General features: G+C 40.7%; 1 protein-coding gene across 2 annotated transcripts; it reads right to left on the bottom strand.

Annotated features, from left to right (window-relative positions):
• Positions 1–967: 967 nt before the first annotated feature.
• On the bottom strand, positions 968–24,234 carry LOC122616298 (knirps-related protein). 2 transcript variants are annotated; one of them, XM_043791705.1, is made up of 4 exons: positions 23,461–24,234; positions 21,126–21,197; positions 6,128–6,205; positions 968–3,723 (listed from the first exon to the last, which is right to left on the bottom strand). In XM_043791705.1, the coding sequence occupies exons 2-4, from the start codon at positions 21,150–21,152 to the stop codon at positions 1,897–1,899; spliced, it is 1,932 nt and encodes a 643-aa protein (XP_043647640.1). In that variant the 5' UTR covers positions 21,153–21,197; positions 23,461–24,234; the 3' UTR covers positions 968–1,896. The 2 variants fall into 2 exon arrangements, with proteins under 2 accessions (XP_043647640.1, XP_043647641.1); XM_043791706.1 differs by lacking the exons at positions 21,126–21,197; positions 23,461–24,234 and adding an exon at positions 20,068–20,401.
• Positions 24,235–25,214: the final 980 nt, after the last annotated feature.

Below are 25,214 nucleotides of genomic sequence, written 5' to 3' on the forward strand. Positions count from 1 at the left end.
AATCCAAAGGTAAGCAGAAAAGTTTGCATTTTTTATTTAAAAAGTATAACATTTGATTTTCAATAATTGTTATGTGTTATAAAATAGTTATAAATACAAATAGTTATGTAAATCGAAATATCTTTCCACCTTATTTATCCAACATGGCCTCTTTTTCCTCTCAGTGGTCGATTGCAGCTCTGCCTCATTCATGAGCCCAGGGCCCAGAAGGCAGGCAGCTCAAGCGTTTTGTCGCTCGAATCGCGCACAGCTTCTGTGCTGTGATTTTGCCAATTGGCAATTGCCTCCTCCGGTGCCGTGAGCATTTGCAAAATGTCAATCTGGTGCTGTGCATCAATTCAAGTGTGAAATAAATAGAAACGAATCCAGGTCCCAAAGTCTAGCATTTTGCTATAATTTTCGCGCCATTTGCTGTCGACTTTGCCCGTCCGTCTGTCCGTCGTCCGTCCGTCCGTCCATTTTTCTGTCCGTCCGTTCGTCAGCCGAATGTCTGCCAGAGTTTTTGCGAACGATCGGGAAGGAAAGAGGAGCTATGCTGAAAGTATTTACAATTACGCAAAGATTGATTGAAATAGATTTGGGATTGATTGGCTGCTGGTATGCACATCGCTTCCAGTTCTTTTTGCGCAATGGTGGGAATATCGCAGTTTGTGTGAAAGAGGTTAAGGAGGTTAAGAGCCCGCTTCTTCGGCGCTGGGATAATTTCTAATTAAGCCGCTTCGTCCGACGCCACGAGAAGATACATTTTATGCGACACATTTATCCAGCAAATACTTACTACTGACTACTTTTTATTGATTGCCATCGGGCAAAGCAGCGCCGCAGGAGTCTGTGAAATCAGCTTTCTCCACCGATCTCGTAGATCGTGCAACGTCGTGTCGCCGCTTTTGAGACCGAAAACCAAGCCCAATCAATAAAAGAAACTCTTGTTCATCTAGATATTTATTTGTATTTATTTGTGGTGACATCAATAATAATTTTCTCGACCATCATTTCGCCTGATTTGCATACCAAATCATACCAAATCACACGAAAAAGAAAAATACTTATGCAACATTAAGATTAATAATTTATGCTATTTGCTATACAACTTGGTGCGATTTGCTTTACATTTACATCCATAGATTGTCGTACTTTTAAAATTTGCTAATTGTGACTAATAACTCAAGCGAACCTCAAAGCGAGTAAAATTTGTCTACCAGCGTTGCTTATTCTATAGAACAATGATTGTTTTTTAAACTAACAAATACTCTTGGGGGATTGGAAACGTCTAAGTAATAGCTAGTCATATAACTTTATACTTTATATTTTATATATGGTTCATAGCTTAGAAGAAAACGAAAACTATAGATTACAAATTCCACTACGATATTATGCATTCGCGATACAGATAAGCTGCCTTTTTGCATATTTGCTACAGTTTCTTTTCTTTTACCATTTGTTTAGCTTTTCATTTATGTATTTTTGGGTGTCTGAACTTGTATTCTTGCCGCTTTGTGGGTAACCGAAAAATTTGTTTATAATTCACTGCATAAATTATGGAAACATAATATTTGTGTTATACTTTTCGGTCCCAATATGCAAATCCCTTGTCGGGGGCCGCTCGACTTTTGCATATTTTGGCAATTTGGTTAGTTGTTTTAAACGATGTGATAACATCTAACCAAAACGGCAGGAACTCGTATTTAGCGCTTGTTAATCAGAGTCAAACTTTTCTGCCCCAAAACATATATTTATATAGCTCGCATGCGTTTATTGTTTTCTATATTTTGTATTTATTTGGTGGTGTCTTAGCGGGGGGCTAATTTTCTATTGCCTCGATCGATCTTCAGTAGCTGATAACTGTCATTTCGCATTCTTATTTTCCTTATTTTGTTGTTTGTTTTTTAGCTGTTTTCAGACCTTAGTGGTTAGATCCAAGGCATTCGAGGTGGCCACTTTGACGGGGGCTTCCAGCCTTAGACGCTTTCCATTCTCACTGCTGACTTCTATGAGCTCGTCCAGTTTCCTCTTGATCGTTTCACTGGCCTCGCTATCGCTTAGGATACTATTATTATTATTATTGTTATTGTTGTTGCTGATACTGTTGTTGTTGTTGTGGGTCTTTTCAATGCTGGTCTTCGCTGTCTCTGCGGAGCTGTTCTCCTCCTCCGGCTCATGATCCTCCGTTTCTCGAACTGATATCTCCTCTTCAGGCGTTACTTTCAGATCCTCATCATCATCATCCGTATCGTTCTTTTCTAAATCGCTGGAGATCTCGGTTTCTAGCTCGATTTCGGGGCTACTACTCTCGCTGCTCAGGGAACTGCCGGTGGTCTTCATGCTCAGATCAATGGGATTATCTTGACCGGGACTGGGACTTGGATGCTCGCCGGCTGGGGTTCCCTCTGCTTGTTGAGCGGGTGAGTGGGGTGGCGTCATGGAGACCACCAGATCCTCCTCCTCGTCGTCGTGCTCGGCGCCATCGATAATTCCATCCACTCTCGCCTCGTCGTCCTCTTCGTTATGCCGACTCTTCACTCTCTCCCTACCACTTTCCGAATTCGGTGTGACCAGAGCCGAAATTGAGTAATCCTGTTTGGAGTGCGGCGGTAGTTTTGTGGTCGGCGGTGGACTTTGTTGCTGCGACTTCAGCACAGCATCCAAATAGAAGCGCTTGGTTAGCTCATCGGCAGAACCACCATTCGTTAGCAGGTGGTTGTTGCTTGCGTGGCTACTTGGACTTCTGGGGGGTGCTGACTGATCCTCTTCCTTGTGGTGCTGCTGGTGGTTGGCAAATGGTGAAGTACCTGGTGCGAAACGCTGCCCTGCACCACTGGAGTTGAAGAGATGCTGCACGGCTGCCGCAGCCACTGCCGCTTGTTGCTGCTCTGGCGTGGGTTTCAGCAAGCCCTGGTGGTGCGAGTACAGGGCGGGGTGGTAGCCGGGAAAGAGTAGGTGCGAGGGAGGCAGGAACGCTGGTGGTGGCATCACGGGCATAGATGCTAGGCCTGGAAAAGGGAGCGGCAGGAATGGCGACATATCCTTGCGCATCTGTGGTGGTCTGCCGGGCGCCACTCCTCCTCCTACTCCTCCTCCGCCCGAATGACTGCCATCGGCACCACTTGAGGATCCCCCAGGATTGGATTTTCCACTCAGGTGTAGGAGTGGGTTGCCTCGCACCGAGCTCACCTCCACAGAGCTATCGGAGTTATGGGAGTCCGGGGAACTTACCGAGGGTGATGCCACCACCGGATGCTTATGAGAGCCGTACTCCACGCTGCTATCCAATCCGAGCATCATTAGCTCCTCCTTGCTCCGTGACGAGCCGCCAGCATTGGCAACGGCATATAGACCCGGATAACCACCAGGATGCCCGAGCATACCCAGGGCTGCTGCCGCAGCCGCCGGTGGGGGCACTCCCGACATGCCCTTGACCCCGTTGGGCATTCCTTGAACACCGCCCGATCCACCGGCACTTCCGCCACCCGCCTGCTGGCTATTGTGGTGCGCCGCCATCGCAGCCACCGCCTGTTGCTGCTGCTCCTGCAGCAGACAGTGGATCTTGAACCAGTTGGAGCGACGACCATATCGGGAGCCACTCTTCGACATGCCCACCATGAGGCACTTCTTCAGGCGGCACGCCTTGCAGGCGGTGCGGTTTTTCTTGTTGATGATGCACTCGCCGTTGTTCTTGCAGTCGGATATCGACGACAGATTGTTGTACGATCGGCCGAAGAAGGACTGTAATGCGAAGTAAAGGAACGAAAATATTAAATATAATATATATACTGGCAATTAAAACTGATTGTTAGTTTTGAAACATATGTATGTATACTTCGACACTGTATTCGACACTTTTTGCTGGGATAAATTATACGAATTGTGTGCTACTTTTAGGTTAGAATGCTCCTCCTTAAAATATTATCTGTCTCTATTTTTTGTACCCACTCCAGGTGTCTCTTAGCTCCATCCTCAAAAAAGCAGGGCTTCTTCAGCAACTTCTTTCATCGCATTAAATGATGTCATTCAATAAAACGCTTTCGATGCCCGGCTATAATATCTCATTATACATTTTTCTGATGATTCATCGGCTGCTGGGTCTGCTGAGACCCAGACCTTATTAAACGCTCTGCCCAAAAAGCGGCTGAAAAAGAAGAAATAAGGCAAATCGACATGCACAAGCGGCAACCACCTACACCTCCGCCATTAACCGTTGGCTGGGGCACCACACAACCACAATCAATTGCAACAAAGCAAACAAACAATTTAATTCAATGCGGAGGAGCCATGAAAACCTGAGAGCCAAAAACCTGAGAAGAAACAAAAAGCCGGACGGACAACAGGCAACATGTTGCTGCTGTTGCTGTTGTTGTTCCTGCTGCTGTTGCTGCTGCTGCATGTTGCAAAGGTTATGGCTGTGCAACACTTATGCCAAGTCGCAATGTTGGCAGTAAATCACCAACGCTTCACGGCCTGCCCGCCCGCCTGACTTTGCAATCAACCAAAAGGGACTGACTACCTAAATGACTGACTGAATGGATACACTCGAAGAAACTTGTTTTTTGTTAATGACACAGCCTTAACTTGCATTTACATTTTTAAATGTTAGGACTCTTGCACAGCGCGAAACAAGGACTTGGATAACATCACAGCTAAACTTAAATAATATATAAATCTATAATACTCATTTCAAATAGAGACTTTTCCAGAAAATTACCAAATTTTTGTATACTTTCGTGAAAAAGTGTTGGCATACTTATGAATATTATTATTTTGAAATAAATAAAAGTACCTTGAGTTTGTGAAAATATTTGATTTTATTTACATATGCATATGCAGCTGAATTTTTGCAGTGCATCTGACTTACTCTCCGTCTGCTTGTCAGTATTCAAGTTGGTTACTGTCGTTTTCTGATCGTAGGTGGAGCTCTTGAATGGAAGAAACACCGGTGCTGAGATGCTGACGACGAAGCGCAAAATTGAACCGAGACAGAAACAAAAACAAAAAAAATCAAACAGAAACAGAAACAGAAAAAGAAGCAGAAACAATGCGAAAATCCACTTTTAAGGTTAATTGGGCATCAAGATTACTGGGTCGGAAATGGAAATGGAAACGGAGGATTTCAGGCCCGTACCTCCTCGTCTTGAGTCTTCAGTTTTCAGTCCACAGTTTTGCCGTTTTCAGTTTCGTTTCAAGAAGCAGACGGACGGACGACTATTTACAAGCAATTTTGTGCATCAAAGCAGATTCACTTTTGTTTGTTTGTATTTTCTTGGGTCTTTAACTTTGTTTTTTTTCTATTTTTTTTGTACTTCTTGTGGGCGTTAAATTAGCCAAGCGAGGCCCACGCCATTGCGAACGAGGCCCAAGCACAAATCAAATAACGTTGACCCACAAATTGTACGTTAGTTGACCTTTTCTCCTTGGCGTGGGCAACAGAAAATGGTACGACGAAACATCACAACAAAACTAAATAAATAAATAACAAAAGCAAGTCCCTCGACTGAACTCAAATCGAGTCGGCGAAGAAACGAATCGGAACGAACAAAAAATGATCATCCCACCATTAAAGGAGTATTCGTATTTAAATCAATTATTTGTGGGGCGCTTTGTTTAACTTTGACCTTAGCCTGGGGTATCCATTTGTTGCTCCCACTCCCCCTACCCCTCCCCCTACTTTATGATGAACTCGGCTCCACATTCCAGTTTCTCGAGGAGAATGGCCTCATAACTTTTTCTGCTTAGCGTTTGCATCACGAAGGCGGCGAATTCGATTTATTGAAATCGATTGAATCGATTGATATGAAAGACTTTGGGCCGCAGAGGAATGCTTGTTCAAAAGTGTTTTTGCCAAGGAAACTTTGTGGCCGCAATACAAAGGGAATACTTGGCTCATTTGGGAAACCAATACTTGGTTAGAAAATGCAAATAATAAAATGTACGAAAGTATCTTCTCAAATTACTTGGTCCATATTTCTAAACTATATTACTAAAATATTTGCACATTGATATTATTATAATTACTTGTGTTTGCAGGAACTTAATTAATGTAACCAAAAAATAGCTGTAATGTCCTAGACCAGCTAGATATCATCGTTGCACTCAAGCCAAATCAAATTCAAATTAATTCGAACATCGAACTCACCTTGCAGCCCTCGCACGTGAAGGCTCCGAAATGGAATCCCGCCGCTGGCTCTCCACACACCTTGCACGTCTGATTCATCTGCAATGGCAACGAGTAGAACAGAACATGAGAATGGGAATTGTACATAGTTTTTGGGGGGAGGTGGGTGTCCAACCCACTGGGCACCCCATTCCCCACCCACCACCAGCAGCCCAGCGAGGCTGAGGCAATAAATTCATAAAATTTCAATTAAAAGCAACAGCAAATCATGACACGAGCATCTGGAGCTCTCCATCTCGCTTCGATTCCCCCAAAGAGAATTGGCAAACCAGCCGCCAGCAAAATTCACACGCATTAAAAATTAAAATGCAAACATAGTTTGTCATATCGCGGAATTGGTATCAACGAAAGAAAAGGAGCACGGCCTAAAACGCAAAGCGAGAAACGAACGACGACAAATGGAAACGGGAAACGGGCCCAAAGAAGCCCCCAACAAATGGCCAACCAGACCCGGCCATGAACCCCATGCACTGAAGGAACCCTGGGGGCATTTAAGAAATGTTCTCTATAATAAAATGGGGCTTAGAATAAAACATATTAGCTGTTTCATTATATAATAGTATGCCAAACTGAACGATATGACTTATTGTTGCATTCAATATAATATGCTTGATATTATATATTTACTAATATTTAGTTATTATCCATACCTACCTCACTTTTTTTCCGGTGCAAATGGCTAAGCGGCTCTTCTGGGGCCCATAATAAAATATGAAGATGGAATCAAATGAAAAATTGCCCCAGAGCACACACACTCTTTGAGCAAACAAGCTGCATTTGCATTTATATGGCAAACTCTGTACCTTTGCCAATTCCCATTCCTCCCCTCGCAAATAGGCGCAACTTGTAGTTGAGGGAATATTTGTTTATTTATTGCGAGCGAAATGTTTATCAACAATTTGCCATCAATTGTTGTTTGTGTGCCTGGCCAGGAGCCTGGCTCTTCGGGCTCCCTCTAGTTCTCTACAGTCTGGTTGAAAATTGGGCTGGATCGGTTTGAATTGCGTTTTCTTATTGCCACTTGTAGTTGGAACTGGAGCAAAGCTTTGATGACAAGTGCACACGCAAAGAGGTGGAAATCGGACAAGAGAGACTTGGGGTTCATGACCAAGTGATCGTGGGAAGTCCCAGATATTGTAATCCTTACTAAACCTATATTTTAAACAGCTAAAATAAACGAATTTCCACGACAGCATTCTTTCCTGGAATTCGTAAATTCGTATCGCGGTAGGTAAAAATGAGTAAGGGGTAGGCCTAATAAGAATAAAACTGACATTCGAATTAGGTTAACACATTTCTTATTTGTAGCTCATGTGAGTAATGGTTGCATCTGTTAATTTCTTGCCCAGCAAACCATTTTGGCTTCAGACTGAAATTTCTTTTCACCTGTATTACAAGTACTGCCTTGAGCGCAGTGCAATTGAAATGGTTTCGAATATATCAAAACTACCAGAAAACAAGCTGCCCAACTGGTAGCCAATGGCCCCAGCCGCAGTCTAAATCAGGCTCATCCTCGAGCCAAGTGCTTTCCACCTTTTCCGAAGGCCTTTGTCATGTTTTATAACACCAATTGGCCCACGGGCGATTCTCGGCCATAATTCTTGCGGGCCACAAACAATTTGGCACATTACAAAGTAGGAGAAAGCACTCAACACATTCACTTTTTTCATTCGCCTTCCCCTGGAAGCCAGCGTCCAATAAGCAAATCCCCGAGTGGAGGGGGAGTCTTATGAGAATACCATGCCAATTGGCTTAGTTCGTTCAGGTCTGGGTTCCTTATTTTCCAAGTGGTTGTTGTTATTGTAGGTAGGTGCCTTGTTTGACTGTAAAACATGCTAATCTGATTTCGTGTTATGTGTTGAGTTGGAGGTGAGTTTTGGCCCGACTTTGGGTTCGGGGCCCCTCGACTTGGATTGGAAATAAATTTCCTACGTTTAGGTTTCATAAAGCGTCTTCGGGTCTGGTGGTTGCTGCCCGCCAGCCTGCCTGGGATTAATCGACAAATAAAAATCACATAAAATAAATTAAAAATTATGAGTTTCAAGTTTCAACAACCTGCGGATTGGCAGCAGATTTAGTTTGATTTTAAATCACAGCCCAGCCGGTCAGAAACGGGCAGATAGAGAGAGAGGGCCCAGAACACGTTGCAGATGAGCCTCGCCGTGAAATTTATGCAGACAATGTGCAATATTAAAAAGCCATAAACATTTATTTTACAACAGACAAGCGACATATTCTCTCCAAGTCTCTGCAATAAGGTAGTGAAATGATGGCCGACTACGTATATTTCTTAGACATTTACAAGCCGTCACATTCGGAATTAAGGCATGTTTTGTTTCTTGAGAAATGAGTTTATCCTTATTTGGCAATGAAAGAGACCCAGCGCAATAATTTACAGATTTTGAGGGGAGATTGATAGGTTTTTCTGTTTTGGCTTACTATAAAACACCCCCCAGCTCTTTTATTTATTTAATTTTTATTGCCATTGCCAAGAGCTTCCGCATTGGGAATTACAATTTTGTATCATTACATAAATCAAGCTTTAGTTGGAAAAATACATAATTGTCTTGGCAGAATTGCTAATAAATAATTGCAATCAGTTGTTTAAGGACTCCTTAAATTTCATAGTCCAAGCTTCTTAATCGACCCTCTTGATTCAGACCTGTTTTATCTGTTTTATGATTGCTCACAACGAAAATAAGACTTTTGTATTATATTGCATAATTTGCGTAAGCCGCGCTGCCCCGAAAAATACATTTAATCTCACAATTAGCCTGGCCATTAAGTGAAAGTGTTATAAATTAAATACGAGAGCGACAAATGGGCCAGAAAAAAGACCACATCATCTGCAAAATGTTAATTAAGTACACATATTATAAATAACTTTTTTTTTTCTGAAGCAATTTGTTTTTTAAGCGGCTACAAAATATTTGCGTCTGTGCTCAGATTATTGATGGCCTGCGAATATTGATGAGCTTTTTCGACTACACAATGCCAATTTATTTTAATTAGTTGGTATATTTTCCAAAAATAAAAGTTCCCCCAGTTAGCCAGAAGTGCAACAAGTTGATCCAAGACAAATAGACGCCAGTGAATAAATATATATGAATACCTGCAAAAACTCCACCAGTCATCATCCACAATAATATATTAGTGGATGCTGTTTATTTTGTGTGTGATTAATTATGGCGATTGCTGTTGCTGTTCTGTTTGTTGTTTGATGTTGTTTGGTTGTTAACCTTAACGCGCAGCAAAAATAGCAAGTAGAATTTATAATTTTTCATGCCCCGATGATGCAATGAAAAGAAGCTGAATTTACGTATACAATAATAAGATGCTTTGTTATATGGCTTATTAAGCTTGGCAAATAAAAGACGCGGCCACGTAAAAAAATTAAATAAAATTATTAAAATTCATTTAAGGCACGATTACTCCAGTTTTGAGCTCGGCTTGCCTCGCCTGAAGCTGTTAAGAGCTAAGTGCCATTAAGACCAAGTCCAAGCTCGGTTTTAGTTTCAGCTTATTTTCAGTTTTTGCTTCCCTCGCTTCTTTTTGGCTGGCCAGCAAAAAATATGATAATTGCCTGACCTTGGCTGGCATGTACTAATGCTAAACCTCAAATTTGCACATCCAGTGCGCAGATTGGATCCCCTCCCCCTCATCGCAGCCAACATCCCCCAACATGGTTCGCATGCAATTATAAAAAAGCGCAGGCTAGAGGCAAAAACATAATTTAATTAAAATGAAATCATGCACAAAGCAATTGCCACGCTTTGTTCGCTGTGAGCTGCGGCAAATTGTTCTAGTTTTGAATTTGTTGTTCGCCTTTTCGCTTTTCTGCTGCTGTAGATTTTACGTTACAAACATTCATGACTCGTCGACACTGAAGACGGTCGTTTGTGTTGGTTTTGCCTGCTGTCGGTGATGAGCAGATAAAAGTGTATAAACAAATGCGATTAGCTCTAGACTGCACCCATACTGGACTTAGGCAGTAGTGGGAAAATACCGAGTGCAGCTGGCTATTCAATTAATATTCTGATTTCAAAAGCACTAAACTACAATTTTATAGATCTCAGTATTACCACTCATTAGGAGGTATTAAAAGAACACCTCATGTCAGCCCGATATTAAATGGGCGTTTGTAATTAGTGTTATGCCTTTAGGTTGAGAAGTTTGCTTGAAGCGAGTACGACATGAAAGTACTTATGGCTAGTTCATGATGCAATTTACACATGGCGTTCTTTCCAGATATTTTAAGAAGCGGGTGCAATTTAACATTAAGTTTGTGTCTAACCTTGATATAATTGCAGCCGTTTCATATTCAATTCAATTAAATACCTATGGAGTAAATACATTCGCTCCCCCAGAGCATTGCACAATGACTTTTATTCGCATTAATCTAAATCGCTTATACTTTCCCCTTGGCAACTGGTCTAAGTTCTAAGCTGAAGGCAGCTGCAAAGGTTGTAGAAGATTGCTCTAGTCGCAGCTTCTATTCCACCCCAGCCAATCGGATGAGTCATGTTGGAAGTGCAAACTCGTTATTCCCCGGTCGATCTGTAGAAGAGGAGCGGAATTTGTCAAAATGGATATATCGCATGTTTCTGGCTTTCATTTCTTTCCTCTCCTCTCCTTTTTTCTGCCGCATTAAAAATACTTGAGGCGGTGGAGAATCAGCTGCACACACGCATTTCTTTCGCTTTTCCCAACCCAGCACTCCTCTTTGCTTAGTCACGCGGCCTCTATGCTTAGGCAATTTGTCAAAAAATAACGCACAACAAATTTTACACACATTTTCAGGGGGCCAGCCCTTCAAAGCCCCTCAGGGGAGTGATCAATCATAGGGAATCATTCAGCGAGTTTCCTCGTTTGTCTTCTGTGAGCGGAAATTATTCGCAGTTGTTATAGTTTGGCCAGTGAATTTTTTTTGCATCGCATATGTTCGTTTGAGATTTGATTAGTTGCATTCTTAAAAGAATTACTTGGTAAGTGTTATCATCTGTCTTCCACAGTTACCGAATTCTATTAGAAATTTGTTTCACATCATTGGCATGTTTTTGTATCGTAAATACCAATACAAACCGACTCACGGAATACTACAAATTATTCTTCCTAAGTATTTTTTCAATAACCTCCGTAGCCGAATTGGATTTGATGATTGATTTATGCTTTGTTTGACAATTACTGAATGGCCAATGAAAACGCCCTTATTTCGTTTCACTATTCCTCACTGGCTTTTAACGCAGTAACTCCCCTTGATTTTCATTACTTTCTTCGTTTTTTCGGATCTCTAAACCCCTCGAAAGTCAATCCATCATCATTTATCGTCCGCTTGGCCGGTCGAGTTCGTTGCCAAAGTCTTTCGTTTTGATTTTCGTACTTAGCTAATTGTTGTCGTCGTTGTCGCCGTCGTGGTTGCTGTCTTAAGCTACATAAAAGCCAAAGCCAAACACTATAATTATGAGCCACGATGATCATGGCGCTGATGATGATTATGGCGATGATGAAAAGTGCTTAGCAGAGTTTGCAACTTGAAGCATCATCGCTGCTGTCTGTTTCTGTTTCTGTTGCAGCTCTGAATCTCTGAATCTGTGAAGCTCTGAAGCTCTCCAAGCTGTCAAGCAGGAAACGTTTGGATTTATAATGCTCAACCGCCAGCCCCCTGCTCCCTGCCCCCTACCCCTCGCTCCTGGTCTCGGTCTCGTCTCTGTTTGTCATTATAATTAATTTGTAACTATTTTTATGAGCTCATGTGAAATTTAAATTGTATTCTCCGGGCGTCCCTGTTTACTCTTTCTCTGTGACCGACGAGAGCGGCTTTCAGCGCCCGTATGCCAAGTGTTTGTGCAATTTCCGTTTAAAATTTGAAATCTTCCGACAAATATAGTACAAATTATGCAGCAAAAATTGACAGGAAAACGTCAAGTGGGAGAAGTGGGCTTGGAAAGGGACACACATTTTCCTGAGATTTGCCCGGCAATTTTCGTGTATTGGTAAAGAAATTCTCACAGTTCAAAGTAGTAAAAGAGTGCTGCCTGCAGATGTATTAACCACAATTCAAAGAATTGTTTGAATATACATATAAGTGTTTAATTAACGCCTAATTATATTTCGAATGTAATGTATTCGAGATTTTACTACTATACTGCCTATGTACCTTTTTTTTCATGTATTTAAATAATTAACTATCCTACATTTTCAATGGAAAGCACCCATTTAATTTTGATTAAGCTATATTTTAATGAACAATGTTAGTTCAATTTTAAGTAGCTTTAGAAACAGTAACGGTACTTGTTAGAGTATTCACCATTCCCGTATCGTTCTAGCATCTCTTAGTCAGTTTTCTTGTTATGCAAATGCGTGCAAAATGTGCGAGGTTTTCTTCTGTTTCCGAGACTCATATGCAATGCTCAATGCTGCTGCAGTTCCCCGATATCGTTGCCTTTGGTGTTGTAGTGGTAGCTGTTGTTGCTGTTGCTGTTGTGGCAGTTGCTGTTGCCTAGTTGTTGGCTGCCAGCCACACGTTCACTGATCGCTGTGGCATTTGATACAATTTTAAATGTTAGCTCAGGCAAAAGCGGGGCAACGTCGAACTAACAAACTTGTGCCAATTGTAGCTTACAAGTGTTTGACTTGACATTTCGGCGTGCGCGTCTTTACTGAATTGGCACCATACATATATTAGCCATATATGTGTGTTGCGCTTGCTCCTAGAAACTTGTATTAGCTTGGGCCTTTTTTCCGAGTGTATTCATATCGTTCGGGGCAGCTGACAGCCGCAGCCGCAGGTGAAATGCTTAACGAAATTAATCACAGCCAACCAAATCCCACAAAGGCCACAAAAGTTGGCTAACAAATTAGTGAGCGCTTGGAAAATTGCATTTTAAGTTGCTTTTCGCGATTTTTACAATCCATGATTTGGCATAAAAAGCTGCCAGTTCGATCCAATGAGCATTGGAACTGCACCAGATGCCAATGACTCGACGTGATGTATGCGAATCAAACATTGGCGCTCACGAACAAACAGAACTCCAGATAAAACTTTGGAAATAAATCTTATGCTCAGCATGGCAGGCAGACAATTTCGACAAATAGAGGATGCGACAAAATGAATGGATTGCACCATGAATGGATGAACGGATGAATGGTTGGACGGATAGACGGATAGATTGCTGACTTGGTTGTCTTAAAATTGTCAGCTAGCTGTAGCCTTGAACTGTCAAGTTAGATTAGACACAAGCAATTTATTTTTTTTGGATAAAAGATAGTTTTTAATTCGTAGATATAAAGAACGTATGAATTGTATAAGATTTTAAAGTTGTATATTAGTTCAATTGTTTTTAAATTGTTCAAATTGATTTAACATTGATTGGCTTTCTTCAAAATATTTTACTAGGCTACTTAATTCCGAATCACATCTAATTTTTGTTACGTTTTTATACATATGAAATCACTGGCAGACTCTTCCCTTGAAATCGAGTCATCATGTTTTTTGTCTTAAATTCTTCCCACGCTTTTTACCGCTGCAGGAGCCAACAAATCCTCTAAATCAAATTCCATTTTAATTAGTGGACATTTTTACATTACGTATACGCCAGATCTGACGTCGGGAAACCTTCCTCGTATACCCACTGCCATCCTTTTAGCCATCTCTTCATCTTGGCCTGTGTGCGGTGGGGCCATAAAAGTTGAACAAAATTATAACAGCCAACTTGCAAAACATTTACACCAGCCCACCAACCCGCAATTGCAGCGGGTGGAGGTGATTTTTAGGCGGTGGCAGGCATCCGCTTTCTTTGCCTCCAAGAAAAATGATTCATGGAAGAGGCCCCAGACTCCTGCTGGTTCGGTGGTTCAGCTTCGGCTTCGGGCTGGTTTTGGTATGTAGCCATGGTGTGGTTGGCTTTTTGGCCAAAGCGTCTCGACGCCGGGCAGACTATTAACTTTGAAAGTTGTTTAAACAGGCGAAGAGCCAAGAGGCAAACCTCCACCTTCTATTTCTTATTTTTTCCTGCTCTCTGGCTTTTGCATTGGAAGCTCCTCTTTGTCGTCGTGGTTGGTTGTCTGCACCAGCTGCTGGCTGCTCCTTTACCTTGCAGCCAGTGTCATCGGCGTCGCGGCTCGTGGGAATTGGATCATTAGAAGCCGGCAAAGGCGAAGGCGCAGGAAGGGGCAGAAGTGAGTAGAAGTTGGTCGAAGCCGGCACTGGGAGAAATTTCTTGATCCCATTAATATGAGCACCTTGTATTACTTGCAGAATCTAGTAACGCGATTTTATTTTGCAACATGATTATCAAGAAATATGTGTTATTCTTATTCCTTACTTTATTAAGAGCTCAAGTTATACAATCTTACACGACGCTTTCGAGCATCAAAGTGCACATCTTACAGTGCAGCATTCAGATGTTTTGTAAGTTTTCGGTTCGATTCGCCTGCCTTGGCAACCCACCGGGCAATTTTGCATGTGTTGTGTTACTGTGTTGTGCCAGAGTTGCCACCGTTTCTTGTTGAAAAGAGGCGAGATAAGTAAATGTGTCCGCAAGTCTCGGCCTTTTTCTTGTTTTCTTTCGTTTTATTTGCACTTGCACAGCCAACAATTCTTTCTTTTTATTTTTTCCCCGCCGTTTTTGTTTGTTTATTTGTTTTTCTCCGCTTTTTTGTTGGTTCAAGCTTCTATTTCTTTGTATGCGATTTATTTGTTTGTTGTCTCCTTGTTATCTGAGTTAGCTTTGACTCAGTGGGTTTTTTTACCCTTTTTGATTTTCCCCACTCCAGTGTGGTTGTATCCGTGGATTTTGGGGGAGTCAAAAGTCAATTAAATAAGAGCAGTGTACGGAGAAAAGCTTGTACTTGTTGTGGCCTCCGCTGCTTGTTGTTGTTATGTTTGTAGCTGCTGCTGTTGTGTTTTTGCGAAACGAGCAATTTGTGCCTGTGCTATGCGGTTGACTGTTTTTTTTCGGTTTTTTGGCTTGGGTTGGGACTAGAAGTGCACTATGGGAACCATTTCACCAAAAAGTTAGCCAAGTTGAAAAGTGTTTGGTAGAAAAATTAGTTGGGTGATTTATGAAAAGGTTTGTGGTTTGAGTCTTTTGTTTTGTGTGTCATCGTCGGAGGAAGTGTTGGAAGTAATATTTTGAAAGAAGCTTGGTTATAGGTTTGTTGCTTAAGTCATTTGTTTGTCACTTACCCATATAATTACAAAGATGGCTTTTAATTAATTAAACATTAAGTTCTTTGCCAAAGTCATTCGATATTATTAATCAAAAATATCGTTTTATCAGTTGAATAGTCAAAATACATACATATAATTCCTGAGCACTTATAATACAAAATATACACGACTTTAGTTAGCGAATAGCAAAAAAAGCACACTAAGCACATGTAATACAGCTCTAAATATCTCTGTTCATCTCTTTACGTTAAAGATTAAATCGACAACGAGAATAAATTTCGCTTTCTGTTAAAACAAGAAATTCCCAGAGACAAGCCCATTAAAAAATTTGGGTTTCACTTTCCATAAAACTATCAAAATGATGATGAATTAAAAGTGAATTAACTTGCGGTTTGCGTTGACTGGTGGGAATCAAAAATAACAGAAGAGCCAGGGATTTGTGCAAAAAATGGTCATTGGAATGGCATTGTTGATATTTACTTTTCGACTTCTGCCCAATCTCGTCTCAATGCCAGCTTCCCCGCTAATTCCGCAGATAAGAGGGGAATTTCCGTCACGTGTGTGTAAAAAGGTATAGAAATAACAATAACAAAGCCACTTGTTATTAGTAGCCGAGTGCGCTTTAAAAATAAACAGCTAATACAACAATGGGCATACGAACAATTTGTTCGCTGCGCCACTGAAATCGAAACTAAAGCTGAGTCCGGAGATTCAAGCTCGGATCTAATATAAGCGGACATGCGGGCATGCAATGATCTTCGATATTGTATGTGTATCTATTGCCAATAGTATATGCAATTTATATAAATTTAATTCAATTTGCCGAGCTAAATTGTTTAGTTTTTGTTTTGCTCACAATCGTGCAGAGGTCGTTGGCGGGGGCGAAGGCGAAGGCAGGGTGGTGCGGTGCGGTGCGGGGGTGTCTGTTAATTTCATGATTGGGTCTTGGCTTAATGTGTAATGCCTTGACTCGAAAACAATTCTAACAATTTGGCAGCTCATTATGCGGTGCGCTCGCTCGCTTAACCACGCCAACTTGACTCCAATAAACGATGCACAACCTTGACCTTAAGTCAAATGAAAGATAAACCAAAGCGGCAGAAAAACCTCTGCTTCTGCCATTATTTTTTATTACGGATTACAAACCGAAATTATAACAATTTTGTTACGCTTCTTTGGGGAAAGGGCCCCGCACCGCACTGTAGACAGCCTCTTCTGCCCCAGAAACCCCTCGATCCAGTATCGTTATTAGGCGCCAACTTATCAGCGTAATAAAGTGGCGGGGCAGCCAGTTGGAACAGTTTCTGTGCGGTGGCAACGTGTTGAACTTGAAAATGAAAGCAAAAGCAAAATGGGAAAGAAGTCGAATACGCAAGGGCCGATAGAGAAATACTCTTTGAAATTGGATTGATGTTGTTAGTGTAAAGTTATTATAGGTTTCCCTTATTCGACAAAAAAATGAAATTGATACTCGTAAATGTAAAAGTAGTTTTTAATAAGTGAAGAATGTTAATAAAATGGTTCAGATAATGTTAATGTTATATGTCAATAAAGTAATGTGAACGAAAAAAAAAGAGCAGGCGGGCGGAAAATGGGAAGGCAACCCCGCCCCAACTTTATCTCTAAGCCACGCGCTAATTTGAAAATAATGCTCCCCAATCATTTTCACATTTTTACACATTTCCAGGCACTCTTTAGCCTTCTGAGCGATCGGCGTGGAGTGAGCAATTAAAGTAGACAACCCCTTTGGTTTACCTTGTGGAACATAGTTGCTGGCTAGTCGGCCCTTCCACTCGTTGATTGTCTGTATAATTACATAATATTGCATAATTTTGCAAACAGTACTCGGTCGCTTTGGGATTTCTGCTCTGTTAGCTACGTAGAGTCTCGGAAACTCGGAGTCTTTGAGGTCTCATTATCGTCGGCTGACCGACGATCTTCTTCGTTTTCGCTTTCAGTATCAGTGCACAATGTAGTACTTAAATAATAGAAGTTTAATAGCGTTTTGTTTGGTACCGGCCGTATTTGCAAGTCTTTAGTTTCTGCCGTTGCTGCTTCTACTTGCTGTTTTTTTTTTGCTGCTTTTGGACTACTAATGCATTCAGCTGTATGATTTTTGTCAAGGTTATCCAGTTGGCTGTGTTAGCGGATATAATGACATGATGCATATGGTGGAAGCCATAGTCAGCATCAATTTCGGTTCTCTCGCGTTTTTTACCCTGTTTGATTTTTTCTTTTCGCTTTTCGGGAGGAAGTTCATTTTAAGAGCGTTGTAATTGTGTGTAGTTCGTTCAAGTTCGCTGCCTTAGTCATTTGGCAAGAGCCTAACGAACTTTGCAGAACTTTTTAGCCATCCAGCAAATCGCAATGTGCTGCAATGGTCCCTCACATGGCTTTGGGGCTTCGGACTGGCTAATTTCGCTCATTAATCATCGAGCGGCGGCTGCGGGAGAAAATCGCTCCGAAAGCTGATTACACATGCACGGCCCACCAAATCAAAGTTGTGCCAAAAGGTTCCACCACATGAAGACATCTGTTCCAAAGCCAGTGAAATGTATCTGCAAACAAATGAAGTTGTCTGCCAGGCAACTCATTCCGATTCTAAGGCTCCTCACTGCATGTCTAGTAGAGTCATCAAGCCCAGGATTGATCATTGATCTTTTGGCACTCAATCCTCCGCCTCCTCCTCGTCGTCTGCTCACGAATTATAAATAGTGCAAATGCGTGCAGTGGATCATCATCATTAGTTTTCGGCCAAAAACCGTGGCAACAGACTTGTCTAAAGTCTGGGTCTAGTCGTTTCCCGCCCCCCTTATGTTGCCCTAAAACTGGCTTTGGCAATTATACTAGTCTATGTGTCTGGCTTTAGTTGTGCCTGCTAAATTGTTTCAATTCGTTTTGGGGCTGCTATATATACTGAGGCTAGAGAATTTTATATTTATATTTAATACTTGACTAATTCAACAAATTAAAAAAAAACTTAATAATAATAGTCAAGAAAAGGAAAAAAACCTCTAATTGTATTTCTATAATTAAACAATGTTTTTAAAAATTGCGTATTAGTAATTCCTAATATAGTATAGATGGCGAATACTGTTACTATTTTCCCATAGTATTATATATGGCCAGTGATAATCGTTGACTTGTCCAAACAACCCGTTGACTCGTAAGAGTATTGCCAATTCCCCTAGTAACCCATCGACTCCTGCCTGCCAAGTTCGTGTCCTAAGTCTTTCGTTTCGTTACGTTTTGTGCTGCAAGTCAGGCATTTTCTAATTGCAAGTTAATTTCTTGTTGCGAACATAAATTTAACATTCTAATTGAGTTATCAACCGCAACATGTACATACACACTACAAAAAATAAAAAAAAAACGAAAACAACCGCGACAGGAGTGGAAGCGGCGGTAAAACAAGTAGGAGAAGGAGATGCCGACGCCGGACAACTTTTACAGCTTCTCATCTCATCGTCCTCAAACCGTGCTCACTTTGGTTTTTCGCTTCCAAACTGGCTACGCATGTGAAAAATGGCCTACACATGAAGCCACTGAGCTTGTATTCTGCTCCTCTGCTTCTTGTTGCTGCTTAGCTGGTTGCTCTTCCAACCGCAAGACTTGCAACAAAGCCACTAGCGTCCGGGTAAGTGCAGTAATTACATTTCGGTGTGTGTAAGTTTTTGGGCCTCTGCTAATTTGCCTGCTGCTTCTGTTTTTCTTATTTAGTTTTAGGCATTTATAACTAATTTTGCTGCCGGCTTCTGCGCTTCAGCGTTGAAAGAATTTTCCAACGTGAAAATATGCACTTTGGCATGGCTCGTAATTAATTTACTTTGTGTGTTTGCCCAATGGCAGCCGCAAAGGAGAACGACACACACGAAAATATGAAAAAAATCCATTACGCAAATGTTTATGACCAAAATGGTCAGCGGGCGAAGAAGCAGCGGTGGCAAGAGCCTCTTCATCTGCTGCCAATGCAAATAGAAAAGATTTGCCAAAGCCCCCAGATGCGTGTGCCCCAAAACTCAAGCTGCAGATGGAAAATCGAGGATGGAGGATGGGAACTGAGAGTCATGTGAGCTTCTCTCACATACATCATAACATTGTATTGCATTTTCGCCCGGACCGCCTTCCAATGCTTCCCAGTTCGAAATTAGTTTTCTTTTTCCGCAGCATCGTGTCATCAACGGGATTTTGGAGGCGGGAATGTATCGAAGGTCGTGGCGAAATGGAGATGTTGCAAGAACGTTAAAGTTCGTAGAAGAAAATATTAGAAGACCTTTTATGGGTGTTGCATGCCTGGAGACTAATGAAACTAATATGTTAAAGCGTAAGTGGAAGTTATGGCTTGGTAGGTAAACTACAAAAATCCAACAATCTAAATTGTTCTAATAAAATTCGAAATTAATTACTTAAAGCTGCTTAAGATGCTATCCATATCGTCTATAGTAACTTGATCCGTCGTTATTTGAGGTGTATTAAATATTTTAGTTTATTTTCATTGGTTTCTCATATGCATAAATAATTATGGCTATTCAAAAAGCAGATTTTATAGCATTAGCTTATTTTTTAGTTTTTGCTTATTTTAAATACATGGGCTTAAATTTATTTGTATGGTTTTCTAATATTCACTCCATTTTTCTTAAAGACAGACATTTAAAGCCACTAAGACAAAAATTTTGACCAAGAGAATATTTTTAGATCTACTGAAGTTTAATCCAGTGGAATTCCTTACCAGTTCCCAGCTCGTTTCATATTCATAAATTTATTAGCTAACGCTACCAACTTGCCGCTCGAAGACATCATTTTCAAAAGTGGCCCAATTCGAGCCGCTGTTGTTGCCTTCATTTTAATCAAACATTTAGTTTATCGTCTCACATTTCAACTAATTAACACTACGACGGGACCGCCTCTTTGAGCTGTGGGATCTCCAACTTGGCTCTTGAATGTTTTTCGATTGGCTTTGGCTTAGCCAGCCTTCTGCGGTGCCGGCATTCGACTGATCGACTAAACGAAAATCAGCTTAAAATCATAAAAAACGCACTTAAATAAAATTTAATATTCAAATATTGACATTTAGTGCCATGTTAGCAGCAACTTAGGTGTTTTCTTCGCCTTCTCTCTTTATCCCATATTTTTCGAGCTGCCCTCCTAGACAATAAGCCTTAAATTATGCATGTGGATTGAACGAGAGACGACGCAATTCGCTTAGCATTAACTAATTGATCTGCATTAATTTCAAACCGAGACTAAAGACAAAGACCGAGCAGGTGAATCGCGTATGCTGGATATACTTAACGTAGTTCGTATTTGTATTATGATTATTATCATTTTTTTCTCCTATTAAAATTATGACATCATTTAAATATTTTCGCCGTCGATGGCGAGATTTTTGTGTAAACTGGTTTAGGCTACTCACAATTTTCGTCGCTCTTTCTGTCGCTTTTTGTTGTTGGGCAATTATGCATGCCCTCAAACCCCAAACACCAAACCCCATAATTCATAAATTCATTTTGCGCCCAAATTCGAAAATGCGGAAGCGCTTTGATTTGCTGATGCTCTTGGGCCCATATCAAACATACCATACATATCTTATCAATAAAGCCAGATTTTCAACGCGCAAATGGTCTTGCCCTCTTGTCGCATATAAAATTATTAAAGCCGTAAACTTTTTATGACTGCTCAATATTTAGCTCGTAAAATACTTATTTTTTCTGTATATTTGTTATTCTAGTATGTCAGTCGAGTTGTACGATGGTGGAAATTGTAAAATAATAATATCAGATTGCTTACCGCATATGGATTATCCTGGTTCATCATTATGATAATCGTGAATCACTGAGCTCGTGGGGCTAACCGAAAGAACTGTAAGAAAAGCCACAATATAGTTTTTAAAATAATTTTATTCGCCAGACATAAAGATTGTAATGAATTTCTCTGAAATTGCAGTCATACTAGACTTAAAGACAACAAACACTTAATGATAACCTATAACTGTTGGAGTAATTCGCTCTTTTTATATGCCTTAAAAAAGATTGGTATTACTTATTATTTGATCCGGTTATTCCAATTTAGGGAGAGCCAATATCCCTGATATTTGATCTGCACTTGTTTAATCGCGCTTTTGCCCTAAGCATATTGAAGAATCGCTCCAAATCTGCTTGCAACTCTGACATTTAACCAGGCTGCTAGCTAATAATAATAATAATAACCATAGTAATGTTATTATATATCGCGATGCAAATGCTGGCGGAACTGGGCTGCTTAGCTGCACCTAAAAACGAACGACGAAGACAATCAGCTGCCTCACGTCAGCGGTCTCTCAAGAACTCCCAGAACGACTCCGTGAGTCACCCTGCATGGAGACCCACTTCTGGGCAGAAGACTTGGCCAGGTCGGATCCCCACCACCCGCCCCTCGCAGCGAGGAGGCATGTTAACTGACAACAGGTGTTTGCTGTTCGCCGTTTGTCTTGAAATCTTGCGGCCTGCTTGCCACATTTGCATTTGATATTTTGTATGCTTGTTTTGCTGCCTCTGTTAACGCGTCCGCACTAAATACTTTCACACATTGCGCCCCCTTCCTGCTCTCCTTTGGCTTTTCCGGCCTGGGACTCGGACCCCTTAAGGACTGTTCAAGTCAGCACACGACCTTGATGTGTTAATTTCCCAGCCAACCGTCCAAGATACACTTTTAAAATTTTGTTACAATAAAAGGAGCTATCTGAACCTATTCTCATACCTCATATTAGTAGGGATGGTTCAAGTTTATATTTCTTCACCACAGAATATTATCACTTTTTTTATTTTCTGCTCTGTTATTATACGTGGTAGCTTTGGAATATTCCTAGCTTCAATAAATTGTAATAAGTAGCTTGGGCTTTAGTGGGGTGTTTCAATATCAAATTCGGAATTAAGTGCATACACTTTTTTTGAGTGTTGGTCTCAGGAACAGTCTCAGGAAAGAGGCTTGGGCTACGATCTTGAAAGGTGCCAGGAAAATCAACCTGTGAAGAAGATTGCCCCAGCTAACTAGAATAAGTGCGCACTCTGCAACTTGCAGAACATAGCAAACTTACAAGGCACTCGCCATAAGTGCGAGTATATGGGGTCTGCCAATATTTGCGACACATGCAAAAGCAATCCAAGTTAGATTCTTCATTTGCCTGCAAGCGAGACAGGGCAAAATGCACTTAGAAAAAGGAACAACTAGTGGGAGTAGCCGATGAATAGTTTCATCTTTTGAATTCCCGAAAATGTGTAAACTGTTTACTCGCCACTTTAATTATATACTACAATTTTGTTTTTCTCATTTAATTCAATTTCAAGCCAAATTAAAAGCAAAAATTGCCAGCTTAGATATTCCTAGAATTCTTTTAATAATTGAACCAAACTAATTCTCTATGGATAATTATAAATGTCTAATGCCCTAATAGATCAGACAACACCAGTTCCATACTATCAGGGGATAATAATTTCTTTCAGTGCTGCAGTTAATGCCATTCCCATGGATCTTGCCTGCGTTTTCGAATTTTTGTAACAAATATTCTGGCAAATAAAGCTTTACACGCTATTTGCATTATAAAGCAAACATGTGCGGCGACTACATCTGTGCAGGCCATCTCGCTCGCACTTGACTTACATTGATTCTGTTATATAGTCGTAAAGTTTATTTGCCCTGCCCTTGCTTTTGTTGTTGTTGATCTAGCCATGTTTTATGGCCACACTAAAAAGTGCACTGGTCAACAAAGCTCGGCAAGAGAAAACTTTCTCACAAAACTGTAGAGCTGCGGCTTCAGCTCCTACTGGGCTGTCGTATAAGTGGCATATAGGGGAGTGTGTATATGGTTTGTATAATTAAATCATACAAACCCCGGCAGTCGTAGACAGTTCGTCAGTTAGTCGGATTGTCAAGCGTTATCTGGCGTCGCCATCTTCATCTCGATTTTTTTTGTTTTATGAATTCTATTCGTTAATGAAATTCACATGTTCCCCATCTACAACTCCGAAGCCCCATCTCTACCCCCATTTTTATGTCCGCAAGATGGATGTGTCTCAAAAAAGGCAGTTAAATGTTCGTTCCGTTTCTTCGATGTTTTTTTGGGGCCCCATTGAACCTTTGAACTTACCTGCTTTTACTGGCCGATCAGCCGATCAAGATAATCCGATTTATTTGCTTAGTGTTTCTATTTTGTTGCGCACTTAAGGTTTGCTTCTCCTAACATTGTGAACTTTCCGTTTAAGGTTTTGTGTATTTTCGTGTATTTGCTTGCTATTATTTTTTGTTCACCTTGCGCCAATAAAACGTCACTTGAGCGTATAGAGTTGTTGCTGTTTTTGCTCAAATTGCACTTGACTTTTAGAACTTTAGGCGAGCGTGAAGCATGTTTAATATATATCTTTTGGGCTGTTTGAGTATGTGTGTTTTTGTTTCTAGCAGGGTGTATATCACAATAAGGCCATATTTTGTATAATTTTTATTTTAATACAAAGTCTGTAGTTTTGCTGTATGGTTGACTTTGTATTTAGCTAGAGACTTTATTTGGTGCTGTTTTTACGCTTTCTGTATTTTTGTTGCGATTTTTTATAGAGTGACCACACCTTTGTGTGAGGGCACTCCTGGCTGCGCACGCGCACTTGCCGTAAATTTCGTTATTTCCGCTTTCGTTTGCCGCTTTTCAGCTATTTTTGCAGTGACGTATTACAGACTGAGCTCTACTTTTCGGTTGATACTACATATATTGGTGGTATTGTTATATTTTATTTGATTTAACTGAGTAATTTGTTGATCTTAATTTGCATATGCTGATTTTTAGCGGCGGCCAAAACGACGTAACCCCTGGGACGTAAGACGAAGACGACGCAACGACGACGGCGACGTGCGATCGAGCGTGCGAGCAAGAAGCGCGAGCTATCACTAAAGACTGATGTTAAGCAGTTCTGCAAAGTGCTCACACCGCTGCGACTCGGCGACTCAGATGCTTTGCAATATCATCCGACGAACGCTCGGTAGCACACTGAGCTGAGACTTCGGCTACCAGAGAAGTAGCAACAACAATATCTCTGGCCGGGGAGATGATACTACTATAAACAAAAACTACAAACTGGTCGAAGAAGCAGTAACAGAAACCGAAACAAAAACAAAAGACTGCAAAAGCGACAAACTCGAGCCCAGCTGGAGTGCGATTGTGTGTGTGAGGAAGAAGACAAGTCAGATTCTCTCTAACGGTGATACACCCGAACACTCAACCCCCAACCGAGAGATAAGCCGAGAGAGAGAGAGTGAGACTTGAGTCTTAGAAGAGCGACTTTGAGCGAAATTGTGTCTGTGTGAGCCGCTGTTTGAGTGATGTTAACTCGAATCAGAGTCGTTGAGGCTATTGAGTCGTATTCACAGATCAAGCTGAAGTTGAGTTTATTCATATGAAGGTATATTAAACACGTATAATTACTACATCAAATATAAACTAAAACTACAGGAAAGGCAATAAATAATTTAGAAAAACCATGCATGCTTTGCTTGCCATATAAATTAATAAAACAGTAATAAATTTAGTGTACATTTTATTTCTCGGTTAAAACTTAAATTAAAAAAGTGCGAGTAACTGTGGAAATATATATTTAGTTTAAAAGTACAGTTTTTTAGCTTTGCTTTTGAGATTCTTTTACTTTATGTAACTCTACTATATTAAAAATCACTTTGATTTTTTATATAATTATATATGTACATATATGTATGTATATAATTATATAATTTAATATTTTTTATTAAATATGTAAAGGAATATATTATTGTTAGTAACTTGGTGTTCTTAATGTCCAATGTAAAATATCTTACGATTGTACTTGGAAATCTGCACAATTATAGTTTTATAATATAGTA

This window comes from Drosophila teissieri, chromosome 3L (genome assembly GCF_016746235.2).
Source record: "Drosophila teissieri strain GT53w chromosome 3L, Prin_Dtei_1.1, whole genome shotgun sequence".
NCBI lineage: Eukaryota > Metazoa > Arthropoda > Insecta > Diptera > Drosophilidae > Drosophila > Drosophila teissieri.

Bases quoted from the DNA above. Each gene is read 5' to 3' on its own strand.
- LOC122616298 (XM_043791705.1), bottom strand. From the start codon at position 21,152: ATGATGAACCAGGATAATCCATATGCG. The intron at 6,206-21,125 runs GTAAGCAATCTG...TTGCCATTGCAG, and splicing joins ACCAGGATAATCCATATGCG to ATGAATCAGACGTGCAAGGT. The intron at 3,724-6,127 runs GTGAGTTCGATG...TTCGCATTACAG, and splicing joins TCACGTGCGAGGGCTGCAAG to TCCTTCTTCGGCCGATCGTA.